Raw genomic sequence first — 17,648 nt, 5'->3', positions numbered from 1 at the left:
CTTATGCTTGTAAATCTGCTTATTTTTCCTTCGAGAGTGCGGTAAAGTGGTTGTACCATTTGCATTTTTGAGCAGTTTTTTACTGCTTATACGTGCGTAAATAATTTACTGCACACCGATATTTATTTCAACTTACAGATAACACACATGTGCTTTGCTGATCGTAGTGTTCCTCGTATCGTTCGGTTAAATGCTATTGGTGAGCAATAAAGTATCACTTTTCGCACGCATTTGCGAGCTAAATGTAGCAGTTTACCTCACGTCTATGGTAATAGTACATTATATTATAAGTGTATAAAAAGGTCTTTAAAGCGAGCGCGAAATTACAAAACACATACCCGCAGTGCTTTATAGCGCGCAAGGGCTTTAAAGACTTTGAACTAATATTATACAATATTTTTTATTTTAAGTGAAAGAATATCACAACTAGTTGGTGCTTTTAAGCATTAAGAAGTGTTATGAATTGTTTTCATAAATTTTTTTAGACATGCTGGAATTGAAGCGTCTATGATATTGTTTTCCTAGTAACATGCATCATAAATACCAATTTATGCACGCTGCAGCAAACATAAAACGGTTTTCATGATCTATAATCTCATATAGATATAAAATTTAATATTTAAGAATAAGTTGACCCCCGAGCACAACATCAACTTGCTCGGCTATGTGTCTGCCACTGATGCGAAGAACTTATATTCATAATATCATAATTATCAAATTATATATTTTACAAAATGAAATAATGCGTTAATTTTTCTTTAAAAAAAGTTGAGATAAAATTAAATTTTATTTATACTAATTTAATAACAAAAAAATTAGATTAAAAAAAGGCTAAATACAATTTAACATAGTTTTTATAACATAATTTAACATAATTTTCCAATTATTTAAAAAAAGAAAGGCCTAATTTAAAGCACTTTTAAGATAAGGTATCACTGGTCCACCCTTGCCGTTTAATATTTTACGAGGGGCGGAGTCCTACGGAAGAGGGGGAATATAAGTATGACTTAAAATCGTCCCCTTGCAAATAATGGATTTCTAATTGTCATTGAAATCGTTTAATGAATTTTGAGTTTGGAGGCGTCAGCTACATTTAGACAATATCTATGGAGATATCATTTCCTTACCAGTTGCAACTTAATTGTAATGCAGTGTTTAATATAAAGTAAGCTATGCAGTTTGATATTAGAACATTTCAATTAAAATGTGCTTGCATTAAATTAGTCCCCTACGTCAAACACGATATTGCGAATGTTATCTTAGTTGATGCTTCCAGTGCTATTAAGGTATTGATTACATCATGTATGTATATTACTCATAAGCATATTATCACTGTATTAAGTCGTTAGTAGGTGCAATAGCTTAATTACTCCAGATGGTGAATGGTTGAGACGTTTAAAAACAATGTTTAAGTTTCTGTTTATTCGCAAATTTGGTGAATAATAAGGACTCTAATTGCTCGCCACGCAACAGATGTTTCAACTCCACTGGAAATTGAGCGGCACTGTTAAAACCAATAAAGCAGAACGTATTTTCCATGCTAATTCAATCGAGTCTGATTTAATTAAGTTTATTTGAAAGTTTCCAAAATAAAGGGTGAAAACCTTCAATTTACAGTGTTTGCTTCCAGCTTTACAGTCAGAATGTAGTTGGTCGTTACGGATTGACTGTACAGAAGTTTTTATTCATGTTGTAGTAAAAATATTTTTATTCAATAAAATTGGGAGAAATATAACTCGTTCGTTACGGAAAATTAGTTCAAAATTAACAAACTAAGGCTACTTTATCCAGCCTTTCCCTGTATTTTGGCTGAATCTCTTGGACGGTGGATATAGGCAGTATTGTATTGAAAAAGAGGGAGGGGGGGGGGGGGGTGAAGAAGTTCTAACTTAAATGTCTTATGTTGTATATCCTCATTAAGATTAATACTTGTCCCAAATTTGACTTAAATATTTTGAAAATTCGAATATCTAAGTTCTAAAGAAAAGATTGAAAACCATTTTCAACAGTCATCGGTGTTGTCAAATTGTTTTTGGTTTCCGAGATTTAAGAAAATGTTTCAATGCAAGGTCTTGAAGCTCAGCTGTGAAAAACAGATTAAGAACCAGTTCCAACAGTGATTGGTGCTACCAGATTATTTTCGCTTTCCAAGATTTCACAAAATTTCTTAAAATTTTCAATTCACAATCTGCAAAAATTATTGGTCTGATCAACTAACGTTTAATAATTTTTTTTAGTTTCTATAATATCTCTCAGCTCCATCATTATCTCAAAACGTGAATTTAATGTTCAAGATGCTGATCTCAATTAACTTTTTTAAATACGAATCTGGATTTTTTATTTTATATTTAGCAAGCGATTTTTATTCCCGAATAATTAATGCAACATTTGCATACTATTTTTCCACTTAGTTTTCTCGATATGACGCAAATGATTGACTTTCTATTTGGAGAATTATTAAAGACCAAGTTTACAAAACAACACACGATGACATTGACGATTTTAAAAATAGAAAAAGGAATTTTTTTAAATCGCAAATAGTATATCGATTTTTCAGGAAGAAAAAAGCTTTCAAAGTGTGGAATAAACATTCCAGATCCGTATTTAAAAAACTGTGCTCATATTAAACTTTAAATGGCATCTTGGGATAATAGTAGGCCTGCGTTAGAGAGAGGAAGAAACCAATAAAAAATATAGACTGATATATATAGATACATATAAATGAGCTTTTGTTTAAGTTTGAAAAGAATGAAGGTAAGAAGAATCATTAAAAAGAGAGTTATCATTTCTTGGGTATTTTGTACTTGGGAATAAAAGTAACTAATTAGTATGGTGATTTATGGGTCAGTACTGGGTCAGTTTTTTATCCATTTATTTCATAAAATGACTATGGTTCAAACTTCAAAACAAATAAACTGGTTTGTATCACCAAATGAAGAGTAAAGTTTTTGTAGTGCCGAAAAAATTATGTCGCATTGAAAATAAAATCTGTAATTGTATATTTATTTAAAAAACGATTTGCTCTTCTAATATAAAATTGATTCGACATTAGAACTATTCTATATTTTTTTCATTCATATGAAAATGTATATTATTTCAGTAATATGAATATTCTGTATTATAAATTTAATTCATGTTTATGTACTCAGTTTTTCGATTAATTATAATTATATTGTGTGAGACAAGAAGAATTTCCCTTCTCATCAGTTGTTTAGTAATTGTACATGTAGGTAAGTACAAGGGTATAAATACTATTGTACTTAATTAACTTAATTGGAAGTAATTAGAATTGCAATTGCACGTAAAAGTACCAAAACATTTGTAATTTTACGTAGATTTGCGCAGATTTAAAGAGTTATTTTATGCTTAGGAATTGTATGTGACATAAATGATATTATGAAGAAAAAGCAATCAAATGCTTTATGGTTATTCATTTCTATATCGAGGACACATACTGACTAAGAAACTTCAGCCAACAAAAAGTGAATGCAATTTGCCGATGTCTCGTTAAAAATTTCTACTTTTTCAGCTTCAATGTGTATTAAAACCATTATAAACTACGATTTATGGTATATACACCACATCTTGTTTGCGAATTTTTCAGTTATGGTTCTTTATACTCGTTGGGCACGTGGCTATGTGCAGCCAATTAGTGTCCGTAATAAAATATGCAGCCCCCAGATTATGCGAAGGGAAAAGGGAAAGAGGTACTTTTATTGCAAGAAATTGGAAATCACCGTAATTCTCTGGAGAAAATTGGGGTTCAGTTGAAAGGATATACACGGATCCAGGAAATTAGGGAGTTAAATTAGAGCATGCAATACTAACTAAGGGTCTCTGCGGGGTCGGATACACAGCAATTTGAAACGTGATTCCCTTTTAGGCTTTCCCTTTATTTCTTAAGTGAAGGTTATAATATTTCTTTGTTATTGTGGGTGAATTTCACCTCTGAAAAATACTGATTAAATTAAAAGGCTTTTAAAGAAATTGACATTCAGCGGCAGGCTGTAGCTTCCTCAGGAAATTTCATCTTTTTAAACATCGAGCATTGAATTGCAAATATCTCTGCTCGGGAGAATAAGAAGACAGTAAGAATAATGAGGATTTTTCCTCCGATTTACTCAGACCAGACTTACTTTAATTACTAGTTTTAATCAAAATCAATCAAGTTCCAGAGTGCTCTTATCACTCCCTCGACCCATTAACAAGACGCAAAATACGAATAATTTATTCGCTCTAAATTAGTGGATTTCCAACAAACCTGAGCTGGTGGAACACGGGGCGGGGTTCACAACGGCCAGATTAGAGCCCACTACGGCCCTGGAAAGTTGGGGCGTCAGTGCCGGTCGGGAACCCTTATTGAGGCTCTGTCCCGACCCACTGGAACTACCAGGGTTGGACCGGTCGACCGAAATCTCAGTGACGTTTACTCGGGGTTTTGAATTGGAAATTTCGGTTGCTTGTTTCAGGACTTGGTATATCTGGTCGACTTCTACGGCCCGGGGCTCTTTGGTTTAAAACAAAACATCCGGAATTCAAGTACGGTCATTCACACCTTTTTGCTTTATTGATTTAGACATATAGATATTGGATATTTATGTATTAAATTTATTAGCTTCACATATTTTTGTTGACAAATTGATAGCTTTAATGCATAAATTGAAACGGTACAACGCAATTGCATTGAGCCAACATAAATTAATTGAATACTATTCCAGTACACTGGATGGGGATTGCATCGAATGTGATTGCTATTATGCCACACGTTTGTATCGGCTAACAACGTCCACATACTTAAATGGGAATCCCAAAGTAGTAAAGAGAATAATTAGTATAAATTCCCTACACAATTTTGGAAATAGGAAAAGCGCCCTTTAATCAGTATATTAACTTGGCTTTAAGCCGAAATGCTCGATTATTATCCACTCTTTGTTTTAACGAACAACATACCAACAATATGTATAAACGGTAGAGCGGCAAGTTTATTTATGGACATTAACAAAGGATTTGACACCGTCTGGTACAGTGGTCTATTGTACAAACTTAAAAGGCCAAAATGCAAAAACAGCTAGAAGTACGAATTGATGACGCTCTTTCTTCCTTTTTTTCTCTTGAACAAGGAATTGCCGCAATGACCTTTCCTAATGTATAGGGTGCTTCAAAATTGATGCCCCTATACCTATTTTATGAAAATGAAAAATAATATTAAAAACTTAAACTATGGGTCTTCAATGGGTTCGGATGACGTCCATTTCAATCTGAAGAAGTTAATTTCTAAAACGTCGGAGTGACGAGTTGTGACGACATCAATGATATTTTTCTCAGAAACATATCCAAATTGTGACAAAATTATATTGATCTTATTTTTCCATATAACTTTTGTTAGAGAATTTTTTTTATATGTTCTTATATATTCGTTTCAAAGTTTTAAGCAGAAACGTCTTGGGAATTATCGCAAAAATGTTTAATTTTACAACAGACATTAAACAAAGAATAATAAATTAGTTTTTATAAAACTAAATAATAAAAAGAAACAAAACAAATATTATATTTAATTTAACATATTTTAAATATGTTTTTCTCCTTCTGCAAGGCCCATTTGAAGTCTTCGCTCGCACTCAGTAGCTTTTCTTAATATTGCTTTCGTCAACTCATTGCAAGCAGTTTTTATTTTTCCTTTAACTGTTATAAATTCCTTGAAGAATAATTTTAAACTTTATTTTTCTGAAATCCCCACAAGAAAAAGTCCATGGGAGTTAAGTCAGGGGACTTTCCTGGCCACTGCACAGGTTCGTTAATGCTCGTCCAGTTTTGTCCGAATGTGTTATTTAGGTACTGCTGCATAAGGTCTAGTAAACAAGATATAGGAATCAAGGCTAGTAGGACATTTCTGGATATATTTTTGCGGTAATTCCTAAAACGTTTTTGTTTAAATTTTTCATATTACTTTCCGTTTCCATAAAATAGGTATAAGAGCGTCAAGATTGAGACATCCTGTACATAGATGTATACGGTATACTGTCACGATATACATATATGGGTGTTTGTTTCTGGAACTCAACCATGGGGATCTTGGTAATCATAAAAGATACGATGTTGGTTAAATTGGGACAAAATTGCGAAAGTTTGAGTTCAAAATTTGAAAAATTCATATTGCGCAACTTTGCCCTAATTTAACCACCACCCATCTCTTATAGTTATCGAGATTCCATACATAAGCTCCAAAAACGGATGCCCTGTATATACAGGGTGTTGCAAAGTTAAAGTAACAAAAGCCTAGGAGAAATTCCGCTCAGTATAATATTGAAAAAAGTTCATATGAATATGAGTCTGAAAATGCTTCGTTTTTGAGATACAGCGTATTAAATATTTTTTAATTGAGTTTTTTATTAATAGTTTAAAAATGCTTTAGACGATTTTAACGAAATTTTTACGATTTATTAAACAATGATCACATATCTACTGAACCAATTAAATTTGATCCAGAATTTCCAAGGGCGTATCCGATGAGTAAGTCAGTTGTTTTTTTACAGAAACAAATATCACTCTGTAGTTTTCATGTAATATTCAGATAAACCCGCGAAAAATACATTTTTTTAAAATTAATAAGTGATAACAAAATTACAAAAAATGTTCAAACTGATAAACCTCCTGCTTCGATGCAGGCAATGGACCGTTTCACCATACTTTGTCGTACTCATTCGAAAATACCCGAAGCGTTCTGAATAGCCTGGCAAGAATTGCAAATTTTTTGATGCAATTTTTCCACTGTTCACACGGTAGTAGTATACACAAGGTTTTTTAGGTAACCCCAAAAAACAAAATGTAAGGATGTAAGGTCTGGAGAGCGAGGCGGTCATGCAATGAATGCTCCTCTACCTACCTAGGGTCCAGGGTAAACTTAGTTCAAATGCTTTTTTGTTTGTCGGTGAAACCGAGCTTATGCACCATCATGCTGAAATATCATTCCATGCTTGATATTCAGTGGAACTCTTTCTAGGAATCCTGGGAAAGTATTGCGTAAAAAACCTAAGTAGTTATTTTCATTGAACTCCAATGGTAATGCAAATGGGCCAATCAGTTCATCCTCTACAATTCCTGTCTAAACATTTAAATGAAAACGCTGCGGATGTCCTGTTACATGGATTGCATGAGGATTCTCTTCATGCCAAACATGATAATTACGGCTGTTAAAATATCCATTTCTGGTAAACACCGTTTCATCGGAAAATAAAATATTCCGATTAAACTGTGGATTTGCAAGGCTACGAACATACCACTGGCAGAAAAAAATACGACGTGGGTAATCAGCTGGAATCAGTGCCTGTACTTCTTGCAAATTATAGGGATGCAGCTGCTGCCCATGCAAAATTCTCCAGATTGAACTGTGCTAAATTCCCATAGCATTGGCTATTTCTCGAATGCTAGCAGATGGAGCATTTGTCACTCTTTCGAAAATATCCTCTTCGGCAGCCATAGTTCGGGCAGTCCTTCTGGGAGCGACATCAGGTCTTGTTACATGGAATGTATCAGTTTCTCGCATTCGCCTTTCGATATTTGGAAAAATTACTCTTATGGGATATCGCCTATTGGAAAATTTTCCACAATAAATTTGTTTAGCTCTTCGAGCGTTGCAACGGGCCTGACCATATACTAGAAGCATATCTGTTCGTTCAGCAAAAGTGCATTCCATAATTTTTTTTTACCACCAACAACCAAGAATGGATAAGAACGTAAATTTTGGTATTTTCGAGGGTGTTTATAATACTAAGAAATACCTATGCATTTTAGAGATTTAAAAAAAATGTCTTTTTGTTTTCATAAATTAAACACACTGCCGTAAGTTTCTGAATAATTCCTAAGCATTTTTATTTTTCTTTATGGAGTTTAGAGTCGTATCGAGGTACGGTATTGTAATTTTTTTCCGAAAACGAAGCGAGACATCACAAAAAATCAAGAGACAATTTAGTTTAAGTGAGTTTATTTCAATATTATATGAAAACCGCAAAAAAACTACATGGTGATACTATTTTTTCTGCAAAAAAGCTCAACTTGTTCGCTGGTTACGTTCCTGGAAATTCTGCATCAAATCTAATTAGTATGATGTGTGATATTTGTTTTAATAAACCATAAAAATTCCATTAAAATCGGCTAAAGCGTTTTTAAGCTATTAATACAAAATTCAATTAAAAAAAAACTCAACACACGGCAACTAATCATTTTCGGACCTATGTTCATATGAACTCTTTCCATATTTTACTGATTGGAATGTCTCCTAGGCTTTTGTCACTTTAATTCTGAAACACCTCGTATAAGTATACTATAAATACTATTTTTCCATCAAAAAAGGTATGAAATTTATGTATCAAATAAGATCACTCTGTGAAAAATCGGCCAAAAGGAAATTGTAATTCCTTCCAAGAAAAACTGAATTTGGATGCCAAATACACAAATAGGAACTCCTTCAAACACTTTGAAAGAACGAAAAGTGCATTAATAATCATTTTCTCACCTTCGAAAAGAGCTTAAAATTCTCTGTGAAACAAGACGAGAGACGAGAGGAAAGTACTTTCCTTCCATGGAAACGGGGCAATCTTTTCCATAAAAAAATACGAAAGGGCTCAAATAAGAATAATTAAAAAAAAGAAAGAAACGTTCTGGCAAATGAAATCACGCTGCCAATATCAATCAAGAGGGAAATGCTATTCTTCAAATGAAAAAGAGCTAGCAAGTCAAATTCACGAAAGATAACATTATTCCAGAATTTCGGGAAAACAAGAAGTCAATCTCTTCTCCCAGTCGTTCGGGAAGTTCTTTTTCCAAGCGAAAAGAGAGCATAACATGTTCAATACTTCCATCAAATGAGCCCAATTTGAACACATCATCGGTCAAACGTCCAATCGAGTATTGAAAAAAAACATATTTTAGAAAAAATGTTTAATTCTCAACTAGCCTATAATTTCTGTATTTTGTAGTATTTTTCAGATTTTGTTTTCATTGTGTGAATTTCTCAACGTCGTGAAGGTATTTACCTGTGTGAATAGCTGATTCCCTGAGTGATCCAAAGTGAGTGAAGGAAAATTTTCGAACTTCTGAATAATCCCGTAATGATCGAAGGTAAATTTCTCCGAGTAACTTACAGAGATTTAAATGCTGTACACCTATGGATGTCAACGAACTATTGTGATATCTGGATAAGCTGGAAGATAATTTCTGATGCCTTCTTATAAGGAATAATGTGGATGACAACGAATTTTTTGAATATCCGGATAACTTAATGGAATCTGAAAATCATTTCCAATATCTGAATAACTTAAAGAATAGCGAACTTGGGCGGATCCGAAATCAATTTAATGTCTTTTTGACATCCTCATGCCGTCTTATGGGGAATAACGAAAACAGATAGTTGGAGAGTGTAATCTCGGTAAAGTAAGAAGACAAGTAGTGAAATGGAAGTCTCCTGCACGGCCACCTGGCTGAATTTGTTCAGGTATAAGTTCCGATATAAGACTAGAAATTCCTATTAACGTTATTGGACGTGACTTGTACTAGGTAGTATAGCGAGGGAAACTGTTAAAAATGATTTTTGTACAGGATGTTTCAAACTTCACGCCTCACACCTTTTTTGAAGAAACCGTAAGTAAAATTTAAGGTTTAATTATTGAACCAGAAGGGTGATTTCCTAAAGTCTAGTTTTTGATGAAAAAGAATGATATGCGAATTTTCAAAATGGCGGATATGGCGCCATGAATAACTTTTTTTCATGAACGTACTTTTTTCCTGGTATTCTGAAAGGGCTAATTTTTCTGAGCAATTTTTGTGTTAAAGACTTTTCTCTATCGGTTGACATTTAAAAAATATTGAGAATAACAAATAATAAGAAAATCGGAATTATTACATTACGTCTGTCCAGAAATTCAATAAAGCTGTTAATTTAAAAATTATATACTGGATGAGTCGGGAGGATCGTGCCAAATTTCCAGAGTATATTGTACATGAAAAATAAATATAAAAAAACTCAAATGCTGTTATCTAATTTTCATTTGTTTATAAGTTATAGCAGATGGAGCTTTACTGTATTATTTTCCCCAGTGCGAGGATGGTTTATTGACGGATTTCCTAATAAATGGATTGGTAGAAGCGAACCTATAGAATGACCTGCAAGATCACTAGATTTAACACTGTCAGATTATTTTTTATGGGGGCATATAAAATCAGTTGCTTACAAAATCCACCCTGATAATATTAATAATTTGAAAAAAAAATCACACAGACAAGCAGGGTTGTTCCTGAAGCGGTATTTGAAAATGTCAGAGAAGATTTTCAAAATAGGCTTTATTATTGTTTGAAAAATTATGGAGAATATTTCAAACATCTAATAGACTAAAGGTGTTAAAAGTAGAAAGTCCAATTTTGAAAGTGTTTTTTTTAAAGATCAGTAATAAAAAAAAATTATTTGTTTTATAATTTAAAACGGCCATGCAGGAATTTTTTACAACAATTTCCTAATCGTAAGATATATTTGAATAAAAATGTCTTAGTTTCAATGCTATTAAAACAATAATTGGAAAAATGAATTTAGAATGGTCAAAGACGCCTAACTTGATAACGCAACAGTCAAATATAACAAATAAGATAGCAAAATATAGAGAACGAAAAGCCCTTTAAAATAATGTATCATTTAAGCCCCTTTACCGTTTAAAATATTTGGGAGGGTGGCTCTAGGGAATAGAGGGTTGAAAGATGCGCAGTGAATTTTACATAAAAATTGTTCCCCCTCGATAATAAAATCGACGTGTTTCGGCGATTTTAAAAAATCTATCCTGTTTCGGGATAATAGGGGTGGAAAGTTTCAAATTTGACAACCCGTATAATTTTTAAATTGACAACTTTATTAAATTTCTGGACAGATGTAATGCAATAATATTTGATTTTTTGTTATTTATTTTTCTCAGCATTTTTTAAATGTTAATCGGTAGAAAAAACTTTTAACACTAAAAGCGCTCAGGAAAATGAGCTCTTTCAGAATGCCAGAAAAAAAATGTTCGTGGAAAAAAATGACGTCATATTCGTCATTTTGAAAAATCACACATCATTCTTTTCCATCAAGACCTTAGGGGATCACTCTTCTGACCCAAAAATAAAACTTTAAATTTTACTTGCTGTTTTTTCAGAAAAAGCGGGTGGCGCGAAGTTTGGAACACCTTGTATATTAGATAGAACATTTTAGAGCAAAAATTATTAATATGCTAAACTTAAAACGGCAAGCTAATTTCCAAAGAAACGTTGAAACTGATCCTAGGTAAGAAATAGACATTATGGCCAGATTCTTGATTTCTGTGGAAACAATTTTGATGTTACAGTTAACAGCACATTGATAATTTAGCCCTTAACCTTTAAGAGTTAAATATTTAGTTATATGTGTGATCATTAAGCAAAAACTCGCAGTAGGTAGTGAATCGTAAACGTAGTGTGTTGATTGATGATTTTTTAAATGATCACCCTGTGGTTAGTTTGCAAATATTCACTTTTTAGGATCAGTGTGTTAGTTCCTCACATTAAGCAAAATTTACCTAAAGGAACGGGATCATTGGTCACGTGAAGAACATTAAAATCAATCGAAGACGACTGCTTATCTGAGACCCTCCGATTTATAGTCGGCATCCCACCATCGGCTAAACCTAAATTAGACATAAGCTTTGTTCATCTAGATAATTAAGGTAAGTTTCTGCTCTCGAGAAAACTTCCCTAAAGCGATGGAGGAGGACGTAAACAATTACACACACCTTGTAGCTTGTATATCTGGTTTTGACATTGGAAAAATAGCTCTAATTTACTAGAGAGGGGTGAATGTTTCCGATGGTCTAACATTGTTAAATAGTCGGCAAAGTTGAATTTGGATCAATTGAGAATACGTGTTCACGAATAAGAGCAAAAGGGGGCTTCGATTTGCCTAATAAATACGCGTGTGCCTTGTGTCACTAAAGAAGGACGAGGAAATCCAAGAGCGTTTTCATATATTTTTAAATAAAGGAATATAAAGTTTCAAAGGTCGTCGAACACAGGATCATCAATCGTACATTTTAGGGGCTCGTGACGTGAAATTCGACGTTTGTTTTCCATAAAAGTCAAGAACGTAAACTAGTTTTATAGCAAGACAATAAAATCTAGACATAAACTGCTTACTTTCATCGTCGGCGCTTATATCCGGCACCCTCGTTTCGATTTCGGAAGTAGATTTTTGCCTCCGAAGAAGTTTCGCCTTCGTCTGGCACTTCTGCGCCTCCTTCTGACACTCATGATGGACATTCATTTTGCATATCCTGCATTTCATACCCTGCCGTGTGTGACCTAAGACGAAGGAACATTCATTAAATATTCAGTGGGGGAAAAGTTTCATAATTCGTGTAGTGAAGGTTGAAATTTAGGTCAGAATTTTGCTGCGGAACTTTGCGAATTTAGGGGGGAGGATAGTATGAAAGGAAGAAGCTACATTGAGTCTTTAATAATTATGGTTAAATTGGTATTTCTCTGTCTTCTTGAAAGGAGGGAAAAATTCTACGTGCCTATCGGACATTGCTGAAAGGTGATTACCCCCTAAATTTTCCCACAATCATCACTCCACATAAACAATTAATTTTTTTCATTTTGTGCCAGATGAACTAGCTGAGAACCATGAGAATCAGATGTGGCGGCAGTAGAAAGTTATAATAGAAAGTTCTCCATATTTTTCCAAACAAAGCAATAGCAGAGAATTTGTGTTATAATGGCTCCGTTCGGTAGAGTCAACTGTTGTGCAACTGTTAGGAATGCTACTAACTAAACTTCAGACAATTGTAAATGCGAGCTCATGTGATTTCAGTTTTTGTAACCAGCTACGCTACAGTTGCACAAAACTGTTAGCTCTGCTGAACGTGGCTATTAGTGCGCCACAGGCTGCCAAATTGATTCAAAATGGAGTTAAAAGATACTTTTTCCAAAATATCTAACTTAAACCACATTTTCCATATAATTTGTTTTTTATTATGGTTTTTAAACTGTGGTCCTTAGTGAAAGGAGAAAGACAAAATTCCTCAAAACTATTTAATTGTAGACGTTTCGATGCTGATTGGCATTGGATTCACCATTCACATTATTTTCTTAACATTTTCCTAGTTATAACTTTTCTATAATTGGAGAATGCAGTTTCTATTCCTGCGGTTACGGACAGCATGAATATGCAGAGTGTTTTTTAAGTACGTGGTCAAACTTCAAGGGGCGATTCTTTGGGTGATTCTAAGACGAAAAGTTTATATAAACATAGGTTCGGTATTGCTTCGTTTTCAAGATGTAGGGTGTCGAATTTTTCTTAAAAATAGTTTTTTTCGTAAAAATCTTAATAATTCTTTTGTCGATTTTGTTGAAATTTGGTAGTGTTATATATGGTTATTTAGCGTCACTGATTTCTTTAAAACTTTTATATTTTTTTCGTATTAAGCAGTCACGGCCACCCAGGTCACCTGATTTAAATTCATTAGATTTCTTCCTTTAGGAGCGTGTAAAGTCTTTCGTCAATAGAACTCCGGTTAACACTGAAGAAGAATTAATCCAACGGATACGGAATGTATGAAATTAGATAAGATATACGTTGGGAATATTTCAATGTGTTCGGAAATCGATGTTAAAACGAGCTAATGCTTGCATTGAAGTTGAAAGAGAACATTTTCAGCAACTATTGTAAGTTTCATGTTACCTATTGTTAATTTTTTTTGCTAAAATAAATTGCGTACCAGTTGTTTGAGTGTAGTTTTAAAAAACAGTTTTTCTTGTTTGATTTTTCTTAAATTTCCGGCGTTACCCCTGGGCACGTCACTAGCAAAAGGAGGCAAACAATTTCTAGCTTACAAGATTCATTTGTACTACATTAAAAACTGTCACTAAGTTTCAACGTCATATTAGTTTACGTCTTGTTATTTAGGAGTTTTTAAAAATATATAGCGATTTACAAAAACTTTGACATTCTCTATCTTGAAAACGAAGCATTCGGACCTAAGTTTATGTAAATTTTTGGTCTCAGAATCACTCAAAAAATCATTTCTTGAAGTTTAGTCACGTACTTAAATAACATCCTGTGTAAAATTGCAAATGGGAAAGCACCTATGAGAGACTTAAAATCCCTGTTAGGAGCACAATTAATTTAAGATTGAATTGATTAGAAGCGGGTAATAATATTTTTTAAATTCTTAAAAAATGTACAGGGTGGTCTAAAAGCCTGAAACCACCTGAATACTTCTTAGAGTTCCTTTAAGTGTTCTAGAATTCCGCAACGTGTAAATATAGGTATACTTTGTGTTATATGTTCCAGCTAATTAAATATTTTGGGTCGTCATGAAATGTAGCTCAAGATTTTTAATAAGAATATTTTTAATAACCATAAATAATGGACAACGACAAAAATCAAATTTGACTTTGTGGTTTTTTTTGAATGAAATTTGATTGAAATTGATTAATGTGGTCACATATTCAGCAAATATCGATTTCATTAGGGATGTAGGTGTAAGTTTCAAACTCCATTGATTCAGTTAACCGGTCAAAGATGGAATTCTATTCTAAAATATTGTTTGATGATTGATTTCCAAAATCCAAATTTGATCAATTTTTGAAAATAACATTATGCATAACATGGAAGTTGACGTTTTGATTATGTTCATTAGCGTTTAAACAGCGTATGGCATATGAATAATATATGCCGCAAAAAGTTTGAAGCCTTTTAACTTTCTGTCCAATTCTTATGCATTATGTTATGCCTTATGCAGTTATTATGTTTTGTTTTTATGCATTATGTGCTATACAAACCAAGCACTGATGAAATTCAACATCGTTAACTATATGTTTCAATCAGTTGTACAGAGGGGGGTTAATTACACTCTTTGACATAATAATTAGCAAGCTGACATGTTTTTTTTATACCCGGAGGGCATGTAGTGTAATTAAAACTGTTACTTCTTTTTTGCAGGAGGATTTATTAAAGCTGAAATTTCATAACCGCTTAATCTGCGATATACTGCACCCTGGTAATTTTATAGAGAAAATTTGTTTTACGAAAACGAAATTAATGCAGCGTTTTGGTCTTTTTTGTAAAGTTTAGAACTTTCATTTATAGCTTTTTATATCGCTTTTAGGAGTCCAATTTAGTAGAACAATTTTCAACACAAATAAAAACACATCATCATCAACACAAAATAAAAAAAATAGCGAATGTTGGATAAATGATTTCAATGTTTTGTCAAGGAAATTTTAACTTTGCTAGATAAAATTGTTTATATTGTTTATTGAAATTTATGATAATTAAAAAAAGGACAACATACATTTTTTTTTAATTGAAATCAAATTAGTATTAATTGCTAGAGAATGACAAAGTATAACAATTCAGCCCAATTTGCCTTGTTCAAAACTTCCTTGTTTTGGTTTTTAAGGGTGTGAAATAAGTTTTCTTAATTCTGTAAATTAGAAATAAATTTCATCGTTCTTGATTTACAGACTTGAAATTATTCGTAAGGGGATTCTTGGACACGATACGTTTATTTTTATTGCTTGTTTCAACTTAGCTGATAGGAGATGCTACGTGCACATCACCAGAGTAGAAAAAAATCACCTTAACTGTTTTGTTAGTGCCCATAATTTCAATATTTTTACGAGTTCTTACACTTTGAAATATACATCAAAAAGATATTGTGCAAAAAAAATGTGTCTCTATAATTTTTTACTTAACTAAACAAAAATTTTATCGTTTTCCCATTTTCATAAAGATTGAAAATGCATGGAATTACTTAATTGAAAATATCTGGAAAAATGCTAGGGAGACAAGTTTTTTACGGAATACTTTTTTAATGTAAAAGAGTTCAGAGTATCAGAATTCGTAAAAATATTGAAGTTAACAGCAATGAAAAACAATTAGGAGGGACTTGAATATTTCCGTATACTTGCCGTTCGGTTCTTAATGCATGGGGCCATTATATTGAAACCACTTTCACAATTTGAATGTTCCTTGTTAAAAATAAATTATGTCGATTGCACGTAGAATTCTCATTTCTTAAGGATATATATCTTTTTAAGCACTAAATTCTTTTTTTTTTAATTAAATATCTACCAAAACTGTCTCATATTTTATCCCCTTTAACCCATAATTTCTCTCATCGGTGGCTTATAACTAAACCACAACCGAAACGAAAATAAGAAAAAGAAGGCCTGTCCAATGCTTTTATTAAATTAACATTATTTGTGCCCCGTCTGGTTGGAAAACAGGGTGTAATTTATACGAGCACTGTTGTTATTGTATCTTGCATGAATTTCCCCTGTTCGCAAACAAAAATACGGCAGTCCATTTATTTCTGTGCACACTCTATTTCCATGAAAAATTGATGATTTTTTACTATTCAAGTACGAGCTAAAAATGGAAACTTTCAGAAAAGTGGCCATTTTATCTTCAGAAATGTAAATTTGATGATATTGGAATTAATTTTAATACATTATGTAAAATGCTGAGAGAAGAGGAAAAAATACTTAAAAAAGAAAAATATTAAAAATGTGTTAAAAGGTCGTAAAATTCATGACTCACGCCTCATTTGAGAGCAAAACCGCCTCCACTTACCTCTTAAGATTTGTGAGCAAATATCGCAAGGCGTGATCTTCTTGTAAGTGTACTCTTGGAAGTTGTGGGCATCCGGATCTCCCTTCAGCAGTTCTTTGGTAGCTGCAGCTCCATTTTTCCTAAACGGTATTTTTAGTCAATATTTCAATATGTTTCCAACAAAGCAAAACGGAAAATATTTCGTAATTTTGCATCTATTTTATTAAAAATAATCCCCGATTTTCAATTCCGCTGTTGGTTATTTAAATTAAGTGGTATACCGGTTTTATTTAATATACATCATTACTCAAAGAACAGAGATTGTGGCAGGAAATTGAATTTGAGATTTCTCTGCTTAAAAGCGAGGGATTATATCACGACTCCCAAGGCAATTTTGTCTTGGACATAAAGAATTCCGGTCTTCAAACAAAAGTTAACAACTGATGCAGATGCAAAATCGCTTCACAAAGGAACGAACTTAGATACGTGTTCAAAGAACATAGTATTCGTATTGAGTTCTTTTGAGAACGCGTTTCTAAGATTTGTGTACAAGGGAGTAGAAAACATTTAATATAATAACAAGATACAGAATGAGCACCCTACAGTGGCCTCACCTAATTGTGCAAATTTCATATTGGTTCAAGTAATACGTACTTTGTGTTCTGCAGACATATGTACAGGATGTTAAAAAGGTGCTAGCAGCAAAAAAGTTGCTAAAAATGAAATGATTTTAATCTAATTATGTGTGAAGGCAGTCATTAATGATTTTGAGCTATAGAATTAACAGCGATTGTATTTTATCTTTAATCTAATTTCAAAGTTGCTTTGAAGTGATAATGTTGTGTTAGTCAAGAAGACAGTGCAGAAAACACTGAAATAATTTGTTGGTGCTTCTCACAAATTAATTTTAATTAGTGTTCGTGTCAGAATGAATAAATCTTAAGCTTTGTGAATGGTGATGGCTTAATAATGTAAGAATCAGTACATAAAATGAAATAATGCGCGAGCTTCAGCGATTCTCAAACATTGTTACTACATA

At 32.9% G+C, this 17,648-nt stretch overlaps 1 protein-coding gene across 14 annotated transcripts in view; it reads right to left on the bottom strand.

Annotated features, from left to right (window-relative positions):
* Stacl (Stac-like) overlaps positions 1-17,648 on the bottom strand; it is a 133,178-nt gene that overhangs the window by 10,126 nt on the left and 105,404 nt on the right. For 10 of the 14 annotated variants that reach the window (XR_010752059.1, XM_066388691.1, XM_066388690.1 and 7 more), the window contains 4 exons: positions 16,631-16,749; positions 12,187-12,351; positions 11,574-11,681; positions 4,262-4,507 (listed from right to left, as the gene is read on the bottom strand). Coding sequence is in view for 13 of the 14 variants with exons in the window: in XM_066388691.1 (XP_066244788.1) it covers positions 4,262-4,507; positions 11,574-11,681; positions 12,187-12,351; positions 16,631-16,749 (638 nt within the window). In the remaining variant the exon portion in view is untranslated. The remainder of the gene's footprint in view (positions 1-4,261; positions 4,508-11,573; positions 11,682-12,186; positions 12,352-16,630; positions 16,750-17,648) is intronic. The other 4 variants (XM_066388696.1, XM_066388700.1, XM_066388699.1 and 1 more) reach the window with 3 other exon arrangements.

The sequence above is a fragment of the Euwallacea similis genome, chromosome 4 (assembly GCF_039881205.1).
Source record: "Euwallacea similis isolate ESF13 chromosome 4, ESF131.1, whole genome shotgun sequence".
NCBI lineage: Eukaryota > Metazoa > Arthropoda > Insecta > Coleoptera > Curculionidae > Euwallacea > Euwallacea similis.
This window is presented reverse-complemented; position numbering and strand designations above follow the sequence as displayed.